This window comes from Takifugu flavidus, chromosome 10 (genome assembly GCF_003711565.1).
Source record: "Takifugu flavidus isolate HTHZ2018 chromosome 10, ASM371156v2, whole genome shotgun sequence".
In the NCBI taxonomy this organism is placed as follows: Eukaryota; Metazoa; Chordata; class Actinopteri; order Tetraodontiformes; family Tetraodontidae; genus Takifugu; species Takifugu flavidus.
In genome coordinates, this window is record NC_079529.1 from 2,245,102 (window position 1) to 2,262,088 (window position 16,987).

The following is a 16,987-nucleotide window of genomic DNA, read 5'->3' on the forward strand; positions in this document are numbered from 1 at the left end:
TTACCGTGATGATATTACTACTGCAAATAAAAACAATAATCATTACAATAATGATATTCATAAAATGATGTTTTGTTTTATTCTCATTATTCTTTTTCCTCTTATAAAATGGCGCAAGTGCCTTGATCTCAAGGCCAAATCAGGTCATTATTGATCTGTGTTCTTTGAAGAATTTCTTCACTCTGTCCCGCACACACACTCCATCAGAGTTTAAAGGTCAACATCACCGAGCAGATTAAAATCGAGAGAGCCTTGAATGTGGGACATCAGATCGACACGGCCTGACCACATGGTTAGACAGCTATATATGAATTTAGTTCTTTTATAACCCATGAATTCTTCTATATTTGCATTTTGTCTTATATATCACCTGTGTAGATTATGGTTAATTATAGAAGAATAGCTTAGATAAAGTCATTGTTTTTGTAAGAAATCAAATGCTAAAATAATGTTGTGATGTTGAATTTACAGATGGAGAAACTCTTGCTCATTCTGGTGGCACTTGCCCCTTGCTGGGCTGCAGGTATGGAAGCTTTGTAACATTATTCTTGTTGTTTTGTTATAAAAGACAATATTTTAAACTGTCTGTTTCTTCTCCCCTTGGTCTCATTGCTTCTTCTTTTAGATCTATCAGGTAAATTGCTCATCTTTCCCAGAGAGAGCAACATTGATCATGTGAAACTCAAGACATCAAAAACTGTACTCAATTCTGTGACCACCTGTTTCAGGTAATTAAAGCTTTCGTTTAGAAAGTGGTTTTGGAGTAGAGGAGCCTTTGTTTAACCCTGTTGCTCACAGCTTTCTTATCATTTCAGATTCATGACAGACATGAGCAAGAGCTACTCTATTTTGTCTGTGGCCACTGCAGCGCACACAAATGCCTTTGTGCTTTTCAAGCCAGATGAAGAGAATGTCTTTAGGGTGCACGTGCTTGATGGTGCGGCAGACTTCCGGTCAGTGCCGATACCTCCAAACACCTGGCACTCTATGTGCACAACCTGGGACTCTGCCACTGGGCTGGCTCAGCTGTGGCTGAACGGCAATTCGACCGTCAAGAGATACGTCAAGAACGGGCCGATCACAGGGGCACTATCAATCGTCCTGGGCCAGGACCAGGATACCTACGGAGGAGGTTTTGATGCAAAACAAAGCCTTGTAGCCATGCTGAGTGATTTCCACATGTGGGACTATGTCCTTCCTGCCGCCGAGATCAGGCTGAACATGGATGGCCCGTGCTTCACCCCGGGTAACGTGTTCGACTGGAGAAACATCCAACATGAGCTGGCTGGGAAAGTGATCCTTGCAAAGGCCTCTGATGTTGTGTAACTGTCTGTAAAACTGTGACTGAATCAGTAACAACCAAAGTGTTATTGATCTTCTAGAATCAGACATGAGACTGACATCACATAAATGTTCCTTTCAGCTCCTTTCAGAGGACACAATGCAAATATGTATCCACTGAAGTACAGCTGGATGTTATAAGCATAGCAATGGAAACTTATTGCATGCTGTAGTGCTAGGTATCATAATAAATACAATCAATTTATTTACTGTGCTACTTAATACAATGATAAAATATAGTCTACATGGTCTGGCTTCATATTGACTTCACATGAAGAGCAAAACTTCCCAATAAAGAATGAAAGAACTCTTTCAAGCTGGAGAGGTGGAAAAAGGCTTAATGTCTCGACAGACTCCATCAACTAAAACCCTCCATTTTCCTTAAAGTGACATGATAAACCAGAGTTTAATCAATTAGTGTAGATTTGTGTTTGGAGATGAAAAAACATAAGCTGAAGCCAATGAATGTACAGATACTAAACCCGTCTCCATGAACACCCAACTGCTGCATTAGAATTTAATATTTGTGTCATATGTAGATTAAAAATAAACACACCAAAAGCCATGATTTAAAAAATATGTTTAATCCTTCAGAATAAGACATGAAATTACAACCACATAACTGAAACATGGCAGGAGGGACAGGCAGCACATGTTGCATGAGAAGGCATTTCTGTGACTCCGACATACAGACGACAGCGGTCCCACTCTGGAAAAACAGAGTGATCCAAGCATTAGACCGCCACCAACGTCGGCCTCGCAAGCCACGTGAAACATTCATGTCAAAAGATCCTGGGAGATTAACAACCCATAATCATGAGACAATCTACTCAATATATTACAATAAACATGAGATACGAGAGTAAAACTGTCAAATGAGAGTCAAACATCTGTAGATTTACAGTAAACATACAATCATCTAAAGGCTATTATATCTTTCATCATCTTGCTCCACAGCAACAATATAAATAAATATACTTAGAGCTGAAAGGTGGTTCATATTGTGTTCTTTTAGATGTAGTGTCTTCACATCTGAAATGCATATCTGCTCTTCAGCCATTTGAAAAATGCGTTTAATATCAAAATGCAGATATTCTCAGTGCCCTTGGGAGTGATTTCTTTGGTGGCCATCTCGACAAATGCAATTTTTACAAGTGTTCAGCTTGAAATGATCAATAACTCTACAGGGGTGGTAAAACTGGGTTCTAAAAGGAAACCCTTTTGAATTTTTTCAACGGAATTTCACAGGAATGTTGAGTTGAATTTTGAAATGTCTCTGGGAGCGCGCGTTGCTCTGATCTTTTCCAGGGACTTGGTCAGATCCAACTTGGCAGACACACACAGAGAAAACAAATCCAGTTCAATAAGAGCCTTAAAACACAGGTCAAGCCAGTGTTGCGACCATATCAAACTCTCCATGGTCGACGTGGACGTCTGGGAGTGTTTCGCTTCATTCTTCACGTCAACTGTTGCCACTCCAGAGGACGTACACCACTTCCCGACTCTCCTCTTTGGTTCTCTGCCTCAGTCACAATACAAAAGTCTCACTTTCAAACGTTCTACTGTGCACTGAAGAACACAAGCAGTTTTCCGTCCATTTATATTTACAACTTGAGTTTCCCCGTTCTCCCCCTTTGCTGCCAACACCATATATCAACTGTCACCGTTTATCCGGGATCAAATCTTGCTACAGCCACTTGGAATTGAGTCAAACTTCTGTATCAGTCTTCCTTACACACCTTATACTTTGTTTAAATGATAATAAAAGTGAAAATATTGTTAAGAATGCAAGAATAAACAATATCATACAGGCACAAAGGTAATATTGGTTCAAAGTGGAAATGGAGCATTTCTGTAACCAGCAGAAATGATGAATCAGAGCCATAGTGTCAAACACTGGAAAGGCTAATGAAAAAGAGTCCCACGTGGGATGGTAAAACATTAAGATTTTAGTTTACTGACCTCTGCTGAAGTGAGAGTATATCTGTCAGTATGTGAGATATCAGTATATCTCACAATAGTAAAGAAACTAACAGGTGAAGGCACAGAGATGGCAGACAGGAAACTCTGTTAGCTCTTTGTTATATTCATCTCGGTTTGTTCACATATGGCCGACATCAGAGGGGGAGATTTGCAGGGTTTTAAAAATATGCTCTACTGTGTTAATAAGACACATTCTAGTTAAGAAAAATATTGTAATGTACATTCAGCAGTGGCAAGATGAACATCATGGAAGTCGTTGCAGCACCACTGTGACATCCAGCAAAATTACAGTAAAAATGTCAAAACTGCTTCAGATTCTTTTATCCAGTTCCTTCACCCTTACAGTACTTGTATAGTTCTGAACAAAAACTGTGCAACCATTAAAACACACACAGTGGAGCTAACAGCAGCAAGTGTTGATTTTAAATGACGCCTGATAATTCCCACCTCGCTGAGGGAAAATGTCTCCGTCTGTAATGTGTAAACCTTAAGTGTTATTTTGTGCATACATATGTGAAAATACTCGCTCTGACGCGCACAAGAGTCTGCATAAATATGTATACGTGTGCTCCTTCTGAATAACCTGGGGGCACGAGCGTGTGACTTTAGGGAGCAGAAACTGGACAGTACTGAGCAGCTCTTAAGCCTCTTTCACAAATGCTCTCTAAAGGGTCTTGGCAGAATAAGACCAGGAGTTTCTCCACATCAAACGGCGTCAGATGTGTTCACAAAAGCCACCCATAATCCCAATGGTTTAAGGGAGGAGAGGCATGGTTGGGGCCAGCTGAGCGTTTTGGTGCTCTTGGATCATACATGTCAGAATCTTTTAAGCCACCTGAGTGGCATCAGCAGAGGTTCAAGGATGTCTCAATCGCTCCGCTCGCAAGAGATCTCGCTGTCATCATCATGTAAAGCCCACACATTGAGTATTTATATTCTTATGGGAATATAAAACAGGACATGCTTTCTTTTTGTTTTAAAAGCTATTCCAAAGGCTCTGAATCCTCAGTAGGATTACGGTCAAATGAAAAAAAAGGCAAAAATTTGTGATTACACATGCACAATAACTCCTTGGGTTAGAATCCAAAGAGTCATTACGCTACATGTGTGAGATGAGCTGAGAGGTTAATATGACTGCTCGCCTTGTGCTACTCTTCATTCGGTCGATGCAAGAAAAAGACAAACCTTTGTTTCTTTGATGTGATAGTAATGTTACTGGGGTTTCTGAGGAGCTGCCAATTCACTGCTTCTTTTTCAAGTGATTATCAAAACTATTCCAACAGTGTTCTATTTCTGGTCACGACCTCCATTGTATCTCGTACAGAATCCAGCAATCCTTTACGAACCGGATCAGAAGAACAGGAAAAAGTGCAGGGTCCAAACTGGATGGGGGACTATCCTCCTCTTCCTCCTCGAACTTTCATCCTATTGGCACTTTTCTGTTTTGTTTTACTGTGTGGAAGGAAACACGAAGGGTGGGACACAATAAATGGTGCCGTTGGGAAACTGAGTGACTGCTGTGGAAGGTGTCATTAGACTTACAAAGCAGATGTTGGTCTCCGGGACAATGTCTGAGAGCGAAACTACCTCTTCATTTCCAGACAAGTAGGCTGAATTGTCTAAAGGCCCTTCTGCTTCCAAACTGCAGGGAATCACAGGGGATTGAAATAAAATACATGGAGAAAAAGACTTCACATTGTGAAATCCTCACAAGGCTACCTGTGTGACGAACCCTGGTCAAGTTCTGTGCTTGCTGGTTTGTGCACTTCTACCCCTACAGACCTGTGGAAAAGTCAGAAGTTAATTTTTGACAAGAGAAAGATGGAAAATTAAATCTTTGACTTTGGCAGCGAAGCTTTACCTCAGTGGAGGAGAAATGGAGGCGACTCCTGTGCTGCCTAAGGACGAGCTGGACAGGTTGGCCTGACTGTCATCTGGATTATCTCCCAGAGGAGGGGTCCTCGGCACCAGATCTGGCCTGCCTGACTGCACGCCTGAGGAGAACAAGTCAGTTAGCAACTAATGATGCAGTTCCAGATCTCAATAATATTGGCGTCACTTGGTTCACGTACCGCCATCTGCCTCGGAGTCTGTGCTTTTAAAGTGGCTGTGGTACACTAGTCTAGAGTCGATGCTCTGCTGCCCGGCTTGGTGTGAGAGTGGGGTGGAAGCTCCAAGTGTGGGGGCCCTCCTAAGACCTCCCTGACCTCCACCACGACTCTTCTTTGATGGTGACGGTTTTACTGAAGACGTGAAAATAGAAATGAATGTTGGGCTAATGCAGACTGTTCATCATGGACCCTGGCTTTACCCTCAGCACGGCATACTCACGTGGAATTTTCTTAAATGCTGTATTGCACATGAAATGCTGGAAACGTTCCGCGTAGAACCCCGGTCTGTGGACCGAGACTGTGTCCTGAAAAAGCAAAACACCCTCAGTGATTAAAAACAGAGACACGACACTGAAGTCTACGTGCAACCAAAGAATAAGCTTTATAGCATGTAAATGGCATACCCCATCATGGACCAAGGCCTTCCAGGAATGCTCCAATTTCTTAATAAACCTACAACATGAGAGAAAATAAATTACAGCAAATGTTGGCCCATGTATTTTCAAAGATATTTAGTCACAGGCACCTACCTGTATGACTGGAGAATGTCAATGATGCCAATGTAGAGTAGCAACCGCTCTCCTTTAGGATTACGAGCTGGAATACCACCCATGCTGGCAGAACGGGGCGACAGAAACGACATCAGAACAAATTTATTTTATGTCTTGGTCATAAACTGCAGAAAAATCCCAGTGGCACTACTCACTGGTCTTCTGAATCCAAAGCACCCTTCCCTCGAGCCTCCCCTTGAATGGACTCCATTGCTGTGCAGTACAGACTTCTCTGTGCTTGTGGCCGGCGCTGATCCGGGGTCACTGCTCCTTCTGACCCGCCGCTGTCCGCCGAGGTGCCCCCACCACGATCCCGACAGGCCTGATCCATATTGTGGATCCCCAATAACAGGCTGTAATCCATGATCTTGAAACTCTGCAAGAGCTGCAGGAAATACGCAACAGCAATAAATATTACGATTATTTCAATGAATCCATAAATGCATCATTACAACATTAAAGATCTTTCATCTCGCGCTCCCAGACCGAGCTCCAGTGCACTTTACATTTCAAACTAAACTGTCCCTTTGGCCAAAAAATGAGGAACATAATGTTAAATGGGCTTGAGAATTGATTGCGTAATACCGCAGCAGCAACCACAACGATTAATTAGACTGTAATAGATAGTGTAACAAATAAAGTACTACATTCCCAACATTGTCTATCACCATCTCATAATTTTTGAATATGATTCTTTATGTTATTATGGAATAATACATGTATTCATTTATGTAAACGCAGGTCTTCTCCCTCAGCATTATAGAGCTGCTGATGAAGTACGGTAAATGAAAGGTACATGGAAAAGTGCCCCTGAGACTCACCAAGCAGTCCCTCTGTATAGTCTTACACAGAGCATTGTAGTTGTCTGGTTCCAGCAACAGGCCATCAGGCATATCCTGGATAAAGTCCAGGTCTTTGTGCGTAGGGACCGCCTTTTCCCTCTCTTTAGGAGAAGCCCGTCGCTTATAGGTGGAGCCTTTCAGGTCGTATTTAACATGCATGGGGATTATCCGGGGAAGAAGATTGTTCATCACTACAATGCGGATATTCTTGCCACCAGCTTGAACACAGTACAGTCCGTAGAACTTGGGCAGCAGGGTCCGCTTGTTTTGGTTTATGTTCTGGAAGGGAGGGACTTTCATTTACACATGTGACAAGTGAGAATCTTCTCTTTCCACTTTTATTGGTCAGACCTACCATGAAGTATCCCGGCAGAAGTTTCTGAAGAAACTCGGCCTCTTTGTGTTGAACAGTCTTGATGATGAACTCATCATCACTGGAAACATAGAAGATGGACCCGCTCGCTCCAGGGTTGGACAGCTCTATGAGTGGCTCATTGCACAGAGAGTACTTGAGGACAAAGAGAGAAGAAATTGACCTCATACAGTAGAGAAAATATGCAACATATCAAAAACTATGATAATCCAAACTTAACAGAGGAGGTGATTTGAGTCCTTCTCTTCCTGCTCAGTGACAGCGACGTGCAGGGAGCACTTGGACTTGGTGATTAGCCAGTTTTACTCTTCCTTGACACATTTCCTTCCGTAATGAGTGACTCGTTTACATAAGCACACAGCTTCTAGCTCTGGTACAGTTGCAGTTTTAAAAACCTTCCACAAACTGATTCAAATCACGACACAGCTTCTGCAACAGTTCCAGACTGGTGTGATGCTCAGCCCAGCCCGTCTCGACTCCCATCAAAAATAGACTTATCGTGTGTTTTCTGTGGGGCAGACGCTCCCAACACAGCACAGCGCTGCCAGAGGAATCCCAAACATTCAGCAGAGTGACCCTGGATTGGCTACACACCTGAGGCATCACGAGTCGGACCAGTGGTTCTTAATTTAATGTTTGGAACCACCGGACTCAACCGCGATGAAGTAAACCACAATCTTTTAATAGAACTTGGTTGTACTGCTATCTTTGGGGAGACTCTCATTAAAATCATGAACTATCCTAGCCTCCAGTTGGTGGTTGTGAGGACCTGCCAAAATGTCCTAACTTTCAAACAATGTGCTAATTTTGCAGATGGTCCTCACTATATAGGACGTATGTGGAAGACACAGATTTACATCTTAAAATGAGAGTGTTCCACTGAGGTGCTTATGAGCAATGGAGCTGAATACCAAACTATTAGTAACCTTATCAGTGTAGCTATGAACAAAGATAACAGGTTATTTAACCGCCCACAAAATAGCACATGTTTTGGATTCTGTGAGCAGCTCAAGTTATCTAAACTTACAGAAATGGAATAAGGTTTAAGTTGGGCATAAGAATTCCTTCTTTATACATTTCACTGGACTTTTATCATTGCACAGGACTCCATAATGGGCGCTAATTAATCCATCCCAACTAAATAGATAACATCAGTGTACAACAGCTGTGTTGGTACTAACCAGGTAGTCATCGGGCCGAATGCCAAAGAGTTCTCTAAAGTAGCGAAAGGCGATAGGAGCGTAGGTCTTAAAGCGGAAGTCACTGTAGTGGTGGGCAGGAGTCAAGTTACTGCCTTCACTGGAAATGACAAGACAGCGAGGCCGTGAAGCAACAATATCAGACACTATCTCCCAGGCCCGCGTGGCCTTTACTCCATCACCAACCCGGGGAAGAAGATGCTCTCCACGACCACAAAATCCTGCATTAGGACGTCCCTCTCTGCCTTCTGGCTCAAGCTGCCAACGGTGTGAGTGATACCCAGCTGGATGGCACCTTTAAGAGCCGACGACGTGGTCTACAAGCCAGAAACGAGAAAGGTGGTGAGCGCACTGTTTCACACCCTACCCTGGGGGCATCACGTGACAGCAGGGAAATCTAATTTTAGAATCTAAACCGAAAGTTCTGCTGCCATGTTGCGACCACCCCCGCCCCCATTTTAACCTTTTTGTAGGTGGTCTCCCCTGTGGTGGTCTCAACACCCCGGTGTCCAATGGTCTTCTTCATGCTCTGAGTTAAGCCTGATGAGCCGGGCATCTAGCAAAGGCCCGGGAAAAAATACAAAATGTGCATTAAAAAGGGCTCTGGTGGGTTGTGCATATATGCACTTGCATGTTTGAAAAGACAGAACGTAACACTTAATCTCAATGCAAGCGTAATTCTCACAAATAATAGCAACCCCGAGCAACACTGACTGGAATACTTTGGAAATTTGTTGCTGTCTTTGGAATTTATCATTTGTTCCTTTACTGGTTTCCTCTCTTCTTCATTTTTGCCTTTGCTGCTGATGTTTCAAAGCAAATAAAGCGAGCCTCTCCCTTGAGTTTAGACTGCCCTGCCCACGAGGGGCACGCTTGAAGGACAAAGAAACATAAACTCTCTCTGATGTAAATGCTACTCTGAGTGGAGAATGGGGAGTTTTTAAGTCTACTTAAAATTAAAATAGAGGGTGGAGACAAACATAATCTGGCTTAATTACCTCTGCAGGGGCCATTCTTCGGATGCCACTGGTCCCTAAAGGGGGAAAAAAATAGTTAGATTTAGACTTTAGACAAATAAACCTAAAAAGGACAAAGACACAATCTCAGAGAGACCGCATGGACCCCTGTTGTTTAAACCAGTACGTTATGAATTTGATTAGACCATATGAGAAGCCATCAACTCATTCATTAAGAGAGCTATTTCCAGCTCTGGCTGATGGGACCAATGATGTGCCAGACCTAAATGTGGCTACTGTGACTGGCTACTGCTTTAGATACACTAGCTCCACATAAACTGGAACTACTTTTCCCCTGAGCTCGTTGCTCCAGATTCATCCGGTGCAAAATAACGCCTCTAATTGTATCAACCTACTTTATGTTGCTTTTATCAATTTTTAGCATTTGGGGGGAAAAAAATCAAATGTTTTTTGACTTGATACATCATTATAATCACAATTCTTGATTGTACGTTAAAGCAAAAAAAGCTACACAAAAGAAATACACCATAGAACTTCCGATGTCCTTACATAAACTTACTCTTTAAACTGACTATCTCGCCCACTCTGCAGGCACTTCTACCCTGTAACCAATGGCAACACTCACTTCCACGCCGCAGTGCCACGGGTCAACATATACACAGGGTAGCTAGCAGAATTCTTCTTCTTATGTGTTATAGTTTTCAAACCCCAAAGCAGTTCAAGGTACAGATAATATATGGACACATCAACTGAAGAAAGGCGAGGATGTTAATGACAAGGCTGAACCGCTAACGCCAGGTTACCCGGGAGGCACATGACAATCCTGTGAGAAACGAGGAGCATCATTCCGCCTACGCTCCATCTCATTACGTAAAAAAGTGGCCAGACTACATCATCACATCATGCAGGTTTTATTTTTAAAACCACACAAAGAAACACACGCTGATGCACACCCATGCCGGTACCTCGCCGTAAAGCTCGTCTCCAGAACCGAGTCCTAATATCTGTGGAGCAGGACATAGTCAAACTATGCAACGCCCATACTGCACAAAATATAATACTCAAGGACCAGCTTTTGATAAAAATGTAATCTAAAGAAAATGTGGTTTACCAAATATATAATAACTGAGCCCAGATGTTTACTATGATGCAGCTAAAAAGCAACTAATAAGGCGCTGTGCGCTTGGTGATTTCCAGAATAGAATGACCAAACCAGCCTTTTTAATTACCCAGCAATGACTTAAGATTGTCCTAATGACAATAGGCAAACCATCTGTTCTTTGTGAGTGCTGAACAAATCTGCCAGCCTTGTACACATAGCCTGCAGCTTACACAAGATAGTAATTTAGGGCACGCTCGCACGCACGCACCCCTCTCCCAACACCAAGTCTGTGCATGAAAAGTGCATGAAAATACATTTTGCCAGTCGATAACCAAATCCAATGAGTGTAGCAGGGATCCCACATTATGTTACTGTCAGTCAACGCTGACTCTTTTAGTGTCTGGCACCGTTTGAACCTTGTGTTTATGCAATATGTCTCTCTCAGCTCCTGGGGAGCTGCAGGCCAGCAAAACAACCACTATTTTTATTCCCTGATCCAGCCCTGATGGCTCCTAAAAGAGGAGCAGCGCCTCCAAACAAGCTTCTAGGGGACCCAATTAGTGCAGGAAAAAAGACCCTGCCGTAAATAAATGGTGGATTAACCAAACCAGGCCCGAAATAATAGTTAAATACCATAAAAACATTGACAGCAAAACATTTTTCATGCAGATCAACTGGAATATTTAGGAAATAATAGTGGAGAAGCCTCCGAAAAGGGGGGGTAAATGGGGGAATAACGGTCGCGGAAAGTTGAAAATATAAACCATGTGGCACATTTCATGCAGTTAATAAATAAGAGTCGATTCATTTGTTTGATCCAACATCGACACAATAGGTCTCAGCTAAGTTGCTAACATAAAATTCTGGTGTAAAGTGGAGGCAGCAAAATTACCGGCTATATAACAAAACATTCCAGCCAAGGCGGTAACGGGATTTTTTTTGTCTTTCCCTTATGGGACAAACACGTGAGTCCAAATTACTATTCTGCCAAAGTTCAGTGTTGTAAAACAGGTATCGAAACGGCTTTTAAAGGCACCGGCAGCAGAGAGATCGAACCGTTACTTGGGTTAGCCCAATCCGTAAGGTTGAAGACTGATGCTAACGAGCTAACTGGCTAACCGGGGGCTCAGTCACAGTCATCGAATCCTCCTGGTTACATCGGAAAAAAATGTATATTCCCGGTTCTGTTTGTACGCACGTCCCGAGGTAACGGGTTGGGCATAATTAGCAACCGCATACCGGTCATTGATCCGGAGTCCGCTGCTCCAGCAGTCGCCATTATGATTTGAGGCTTCACATCCCACAAACAGCGCCGATACTTTGATGCTCGTGTTACAGGAGCCACAGCGCCTCTAGCGGACCAACGAGGAACTGTCTCATTTTCCACTGTAGCGGCATATTTATTTACGCTGCACATTATTTCTACACGCATTTGTTTATATCATTATAAAATTATATAGCTAGAAGCAATGACTACTTAGAGGTTAACAGTGTTTAATTCAAGACCATGTCTTTTATTCCGATGCCTACCTGCTCTTCTTTCGTGGTGATCTCAAATAGATTCAAATTTTTCTGTATACTGTACATAAAATAATAGTTTGCATTAGCTTGTCAAAATTTCAGCTGGACATCCACACTCATCCATCACAGTCATCACAAATCAACTTAAACTATCGGCTAACTTTAGCTCCTGGTAGTATCGTTACACATTTAAACTGCAATGCACAACAACAATACAGTAGTATTATTACCCAAATACAAAAAAATTCTTTTTGAGTGTTTATTAGGATATAGATATAACCTAACTCTAAAAGGCACATAAGAAAAAAAAAAACACATGCATTTATATTCACACATGTAGAGCAGAATATTGAAACAATGGTGCAGTGATGCAGACAAAACTTGTTTTAAAATCTTTGAATAAATGTGTTCTAGTGACAGAATATACTCTTTTGTGATTTTACTGAAACTACAAAGTGATTGAAAGTTCTTATACACCTACAAGACTGGTATTTTTGTTCAAGTGATTGTTCCTATTAAGTGACTTTTGGAGTTTACCTTTGATCATAATTTGACATCGCCCTGAAAAGTCAGTTTGCCACTAGATTTTGAGGGGGCACGTTTTCTTTTTCTTAATGTGTGCTACTTTGTTGACAGCATGCATGAACAGTTTGGAGAGGCACCCCGGGACGCCTGCTGCGCGGCAACAGCGGGACACAGCTGGGGAAGTCTTTTTCTTTGATGAGCACACTCTTCCTGAAATTTCCATAATCTGATTTTGCAGGAGGAAAGAAAAAAAAATTGATGCACAAATGAGCTTTTGTGAGGTTTGCAAGATTTCCCAGAAAAGGCCCATCTTTAGATGCACCTTTAACTCACCCTTTGCTCAAAACAGTCGGTCTTGTTTTGTATCGGCAGGGGGCAGCACTGGCTCACAAAGGCCTTGAGAGGCAACGCGTCAGGTAACCTAAAACAGCAACATCGTTACACCTCAAACTGCACGTTAATATCAATTCAAAGCCATCAAAATAAACAACATCATCAAAAAAAATCCCAAAGAGTCAAAGAGCTTAAAGATGCCGGGTCAGAAAACAACAGACTGAAGCACAGGCGTAGTAGGGGCCCTCTTACTTCTTCTTGATCAGTTTGTGGTCTTCACAGAGTTTGTTCAGTGCCAGCTCTTCCTTAGCAGAAAACATTTGATAATGTGGATCAGGAGACGCGTCCTGGAAACACTCGACTCGATGACGTGGTGCTAAAGAGCAACAATGGACATTCTGCTTTTTCGTTCTTATTTTCTCACAAAACATGTCCAGCTCCTCGCGCCACTAAAATGCAGAAAATGAGAAAACAGGCTAAAGTGTGAAGCTATAAAATGACCACATTGAGCAAATGATATGCATGCTTCCCACTTTACCTTCTGTTCAGCACAGTTGAGCACTTCCTGCTTATTCTTGCAGCACACTTTGAAGCCCCTCTCCATACGATTTATAGATTTGGCCTGTTGGGCCAGCAGTTTGTTTTGTGGACCTGCCAGACAGTTCACTGAATAAAGGGGGCGGAGCTTCTTATTTTGACAGAGCGCTTCAATGTTATCAGGGGTGGGGCGTCCGAGAGGAAAGTTGCTAACATTCTCGTCTTTCTTCTTAATGTTTGGATGTTCTCGGAAACTGTGTGGAGTCACCACTGGCCTGTAAAATATCAGACGTAGCTGTGTGAGGGGGCCTGTTTGGCTTGGTGCAAAAGATGAAGCTGGATATTGCGAAAGACAAAACAGTAGCGAAGGCTCAGTATCCGAAAACATAAACATTAGCAACAATGGCGCCACTCTTAGATGCTATCTTAATTCAAATTGTTCCTGTCACCTAACTGGAGATTTGAGCTGTGATGGAGCAGGTAAATCAGCAAAAGGTCAAACATGGAGATGCCGCATAGCTTCTGGTGTAGTGGGCCGATCACCGGCATGATTGACTGGTTTATCTAGTAGATCCCACAAGTCAGAATTTCTGAGTTCTAACTATGCTATAAATCAGCAGAGAAGAACTGAAGTGTGAATTCCACACTGAGGAAACCCAAGCACCTTGAGAAGACATGTTTTTATGCTGCAGAATGTTATTTGTTTAGCAAAATTAGCTTAAAAATATCCTCAACAAAGGGGTTTCTGCAACCTTTTCCTTTCAAACTTGTGATATAGTCTTAAAGAAAGTGCCTACATTCTCATCATGTCAGAGTAATTTTCCCTGCACTTACCTTGGGCAGGTGCTGGGTTCAAAGCTGAATTCATCTTTAGAGGCGACGGGCGTCACTGGCCGCTCCTCCGTCGGATCATAATTTGGGTTCCGAGCGTCATCATGGAAGCAGTCATGCCGTTTGCCGCCTCTTTTTCTGCAGCATTCGTAAAGGCGATCTTTTACCGAAGAGTCTTCCTCGCAGAATAATTTGATGTGATGCTCCCACTGTAGCGGACGCAGAAACACACAGAGCGAATTAAATACAAATAAGACAAAGCCTGGAGGACAGAACGTGTAATTAAACCTTACAACTAACACCTACGACAATTTTATGTAGTATTCTGATAGGTGACCACTACACAAAAGGGTAACAAGCGGGATTTCAGTAATGTCCTAAAAATGTGCCACAGGTTTTTCCTCCCGGCTCTCTGGTGCTCATGCTAAGGCCTGTCTGGTTGGCCTGCAAGTAATGGGCTCATCAGCAGAAGCACCCAAGGCCTTGATTTTCATTGCAAAAATGCAAGCACCATCAGTGCAATGTGAAGAATGTTAATACCCTTTTTATATTTGGGATAACTCTCTCACGCACGCAACACAAGGCAAAAAAAACAGGCTTTCTGGAAAAGGTAAACAAACCTACAATAATAAGGTCACTGCCTCAGTATTAAATGCAGCTACTATCTCTCCCCACCACATCCTGATAAACAGGGATCAGAACCTGCACAGTAAATGTAGGCGAAGATAATCAGGGAAACGAGAAAACCTTCATTTCAACACCAAGGACAACTCACGGCCTGCGTTGCGCAACACAGCGTCGCCTCGCTGCCCAGCGTCGCGTTCTGCCGGCAGCAGGCGCTAAACCAGAACTCCGCGTTGTTGACGGCGGTGGCACGCCGCTTGAGCTGACCGTACCCGGAGTCGGGAAAGTACGTCTGCGGGTAGCGTGGGCGATGGGCTGAATGCGAGCAGATGGCTTGGAGATTGTCAGAGGATGGACGGGCCAGGGGGAAATGGACGTGGTACGGTGAAGCCATGAAGCGCGGGATTGCTGGGCCTGACAGGAAGAGACGGCAGGTTACGGCATGTTTTAACGTGAAGCGTGGCGAGGTATAAAATGCTAATTCTTAAGTCACAGGACTCCCTTACCCCTCACTCTCGGACTATTGTGGCTCTCTCTCTTCGGGTCCGTCCGAAAGGCTGCCGAACCAAAGCACAACGTTCAAAGAAAGACACAGAGAAAGCGGCAGTTTATAGTCGTGAAAATGGTAAACGAAAGGAACCTTTTGGGTCGAGCAATTCCGACAAGTCCATTTCTGCCTGCATCAGGTGTAAATCTAAGTTTGGGAGAAACGGCCGTGAATGCGGTGAAAATACGTCTCGACCTTGAAAACGATTTAGCAGCTTGCAGGTGAACACTAATTACTCTTCAGAGAAATATGGCACCAGCATGCAAACACACTGACCTTTCATGAGTGTTTCACGGTCAACGGTGATTATACGCTGTTCAATCATGGGTCCAGTGGGATCCGGCGAATCTGCTCACAGTTACAATCAAGAATTTAATTCTTTCAAATCAAGAATGCTGAAGCCTAAATGAAGATTCTATTTAAAATCATTTATTGGAGGTATAATTCTCTACTTATGAAACACTTTTCCTTCACCACATTTGTGTGATAACCTGAGTCACTAAATTTATCACAACAGCATTTGCCAGAATATTTGAACTCGAGTAATTTGCAGTTTAACTCAATTATCCAGTTTAAATAAACACACAAGGAAATGAGACACTGGTGATTCTGGCTGCATGTGAAAACCTGAAAGTAAATGTTGACACATCATGTATCTTGTTTTATTACAACTGTTCCTAAGAATTTAGATTGGATTATTTCTATCAAAAGATTGATCTATATTGTTTTTAAATACGCACATAGTTACTTGGACACAATATCAGCAGGGGGACACAAATAAAAGCAACTAAATCATTTTCATTATCTTGTACACGCCAAATCGTCAGACATCCTATTTTAAATGTTGAAATCACACATGCTAGGCAGGATCAGTACCAACATTCCTTCTCTGGGTACAGCAAAACAAACATGGATACAAAAGTTTCCTGCGGAAGAAACAAAAATGGAGCGCGGCCATGAGCCCACAGACGCACGCAGTTAACTTAAGACATGACAACAGCAGCAACGAGAAGATTCAAAGCTCGGTCCACCAACCTAAAGATGCTGAGACCAGAACCAGCAGCCAGAGCGCAGAGGAGCCGCGCAGGAGCGGAGAGGAGCCCATTTCAGGGGCTGTTGTCCCGCTGACCGACGACGCGGAGAGCAGAGGCCGACCCGGGGAAGACGCTCGGTGGGGCAGCGACACAGACACAGACGGGCCCGGTTATTGGTCCAGCAGAGGCAGTCGAGATGTCTGCCGGGGGAAACACGCACCCGCAACTGGGCAAAGACGCACTTTTATGGGTTCCGAGCAAATGAGGCGGAGGGAGGGAAAGAGGGAGGAGAGAGTTTCAACATGAGTCACGGACTTTGGAAACGGTTGGAGAACTTGTGTGAAGTTGTTAGTTGGACTTTTTCGATGGAATGTGCGTGCGTCTGATGTTCTAAAGCACTTCTTTGTGAGGGAGTATTCAGATTGACTATACGGAAATTGTACAACCTTAGAACCAGTTTTGTATTGATATCTGGCCTGGGGAATATTTAGTGAACTATAATGTGCACGTTATTTGTTACGAGCGGTTGTACCAGGACCCGAAAGCAGGCAGCACA

The 16,987-nt window shown here is 43.1% G+C and overlaps 3 protein-coding genes across 8 annotated transcripts; 1 reads left to right on the plus strand and 2 right to left on the minus strand.

Moving 5' to 3' along the window:
• The first annotated feature begins 193 nt into the window (after nucleotides 1-193).
• LOC130532847 (serum amyloid P-component-like) lies at nucleotides 194-2,331 on the plus strand. The gene is made up of 4 exons (XM_057045741.1): nucleotides 194-292; nucleotides 472-523; nucleotides 626-728; nucleotides 816-2,331. Exons 1-4 carry the CDS (start codon nucleotides 257-259, stop codon nucleotides 1,324-1,326), a joined length of 702 nt encoding a protein of 233 aa, XP_056901721.1. The 5' UTR covers nucleotides 194-256; the 3' UTR covers nucleotides 1,327-2,331.
• On the minus strand, nucleotides 1,905-11,978 carry LOC130532841 (phosphatidylinositol 4-phosphate 5-kinase type-1 alpha-like). Of its 2 annotated transcripts, none has more exons than XM_057045725.1 (16): nucleotides 11,719-11,978; nucleotides 9,399-9,433; nucleotides 8,864-8,956; nucleotides 8,587-8,717; nucleotides 8,383-8,500; nucleotides 7,184-7,336; nucleotides 6,808-7,107; nucleotides 6,142-6,371; nucleotides 5,966-6,049; nucleotides 5,840-5,888; nucleotides 5,656-5,740; nucleotides 5,397-5,567; nucleotides 5,186-5,318; nucleotides 5,044-5,106; nucleotides 4,867-4,966; nucleotides 1,905-4,776 (listed from the first exon to the last, which is right to left on the minus strand). In XM_057045725.1, exons 1-16 carry the CDS (start codon nucleotides 11,909-11,911, stop codon nucleotides 4,774-4,776), a joined length of 1,941 nt encoding a protein of 646 aa, XP_056901705.1. In that variant the 5' UTR covers nucleotides 11,912-11,978; the 3' UTR covers nucleotides 1,905-4,773. The 2 variants fall into 2 exon arrangements, with proteins under 2 accessions (XP_056901705.1, XP_056901706.1); XM_057045726.1 differs by lacking the exon at nucleotides 11,719-11,978 and adding an exon at nucleotides 10,343-10,412.
• A 267-nt stretch (nucleotides 11,979-12,245) lies between these two features.
• LOC130532843 (extracellular matrix protein 1-like) lies at nucleotides 12,246-16,672 on the minus strand. Of its 5 annotated transcripts, none has more exons than XM_057045732.1 (10): nucleotides 16,433-16,672; nucleotides 15,674-15,745; nucleotides 15,491-15,544; nucleotides 15,357-15,407; nucleotides 15,002-15,258; nucleotides 14,230-14,435; nucleotides 13,397-13,670; nucleotides 13,111-13,307; nucleotides 12,859-12,946; nucleotides 12,246-12,751 (listed from the first exon to the last, which is right to left on the minus strand). In XM_057045732.1, the coding sequence occupies exons 1-10, from the start codon at nucleotides 16,500-16,502 to the stop codon at nucleotides 12,581-12,583; spliced, it is 1,440 nt and encodes a 479-aa protein (XP_056901712.1). In that variant the 5' UTR covers nucleotides 16,503-16,672; the 3' UTR covers nucleotides 12,246-12,580. The 5 variants fall into 5 exon arrangements, with proteins under 5 accessions (XP_056901712.1, XP_056901713.1, XP_056901711.1 ...); XM_057045733.1 differs by having other exon boundaries at nucleotides 13,397-13,649; nucleotides 15,002-15,264; XM_057045731.1 differs by having other exon boundaries at nucleotides 15,002-15,264.
• Nucleotides 16,673-16,987: the final 315 nt, after the last annotated feature.

Bases quoted from the DNA above. Each gene is read 5' to 3' on its own strand.
- LOC130532843 (XM_057045731.1), bottom strand. From the start codon at position 16,502: ATGGGCTCCTCTCCGCTCCTGCGCGGCTCCTCTGCGCTCTGGCTGCTG. The intron at 15,265-15,356 runs GTAAGGGAGTCC...TCTTCCTGTCAG, and splicing joins CAATAGTCCGAGAGTGAGGG to GCCCAGCAATCCCGCGCTTC. The intron at 12,947-13,110 runs GTAAGAGGGCCC...TTGCTGTTTTAG, and splicing joins CACAAACTGATCAAGAAGAA to GTTACCTGACGCGTTGCCTC.
- LOC130532847 (XM_057045741.1), top strand. From the start codon at position 257: ATGTGGGACATCAGATCGACACGGCCTGACCACATG. The intron at 524-625 runs GTATGGAAGCTT...TTCTTCTTTTAG, and splicing joins TGCCCCTTGCTGGGCTGCAG to ATCTATCAGGTAAATTGCTC. The intron at 729-815 runs GTAATTAAAGCT...TTATCATTTCAG, and splicing joins TCTGTGACCACCTGTTTCAG to ATTCATGACAGACATGAGCA.
- LOC130532841 (XM_057045725.1), bottom strand. From the start codon at position 11,911: ATGCGTGTAGAAATAATGTGCAGCGTAAATAAATATGCCGCTACAGTG. The intron at 7,337-8,382 runs GTTAGTACCAAC...TTTGTCCTCAAG, and splicing joins TTCGGCCCGATGACTACCTG to TACTCTCTGTGCAATGAGCC. The intron at 5,319-5,396 runs GTACGTGAACCA...TGTTCTCCTCAG, and splicing joins AGACTCCGAGGCAGATGGCG to GCGTGCAGTCAGGCAGGCCA.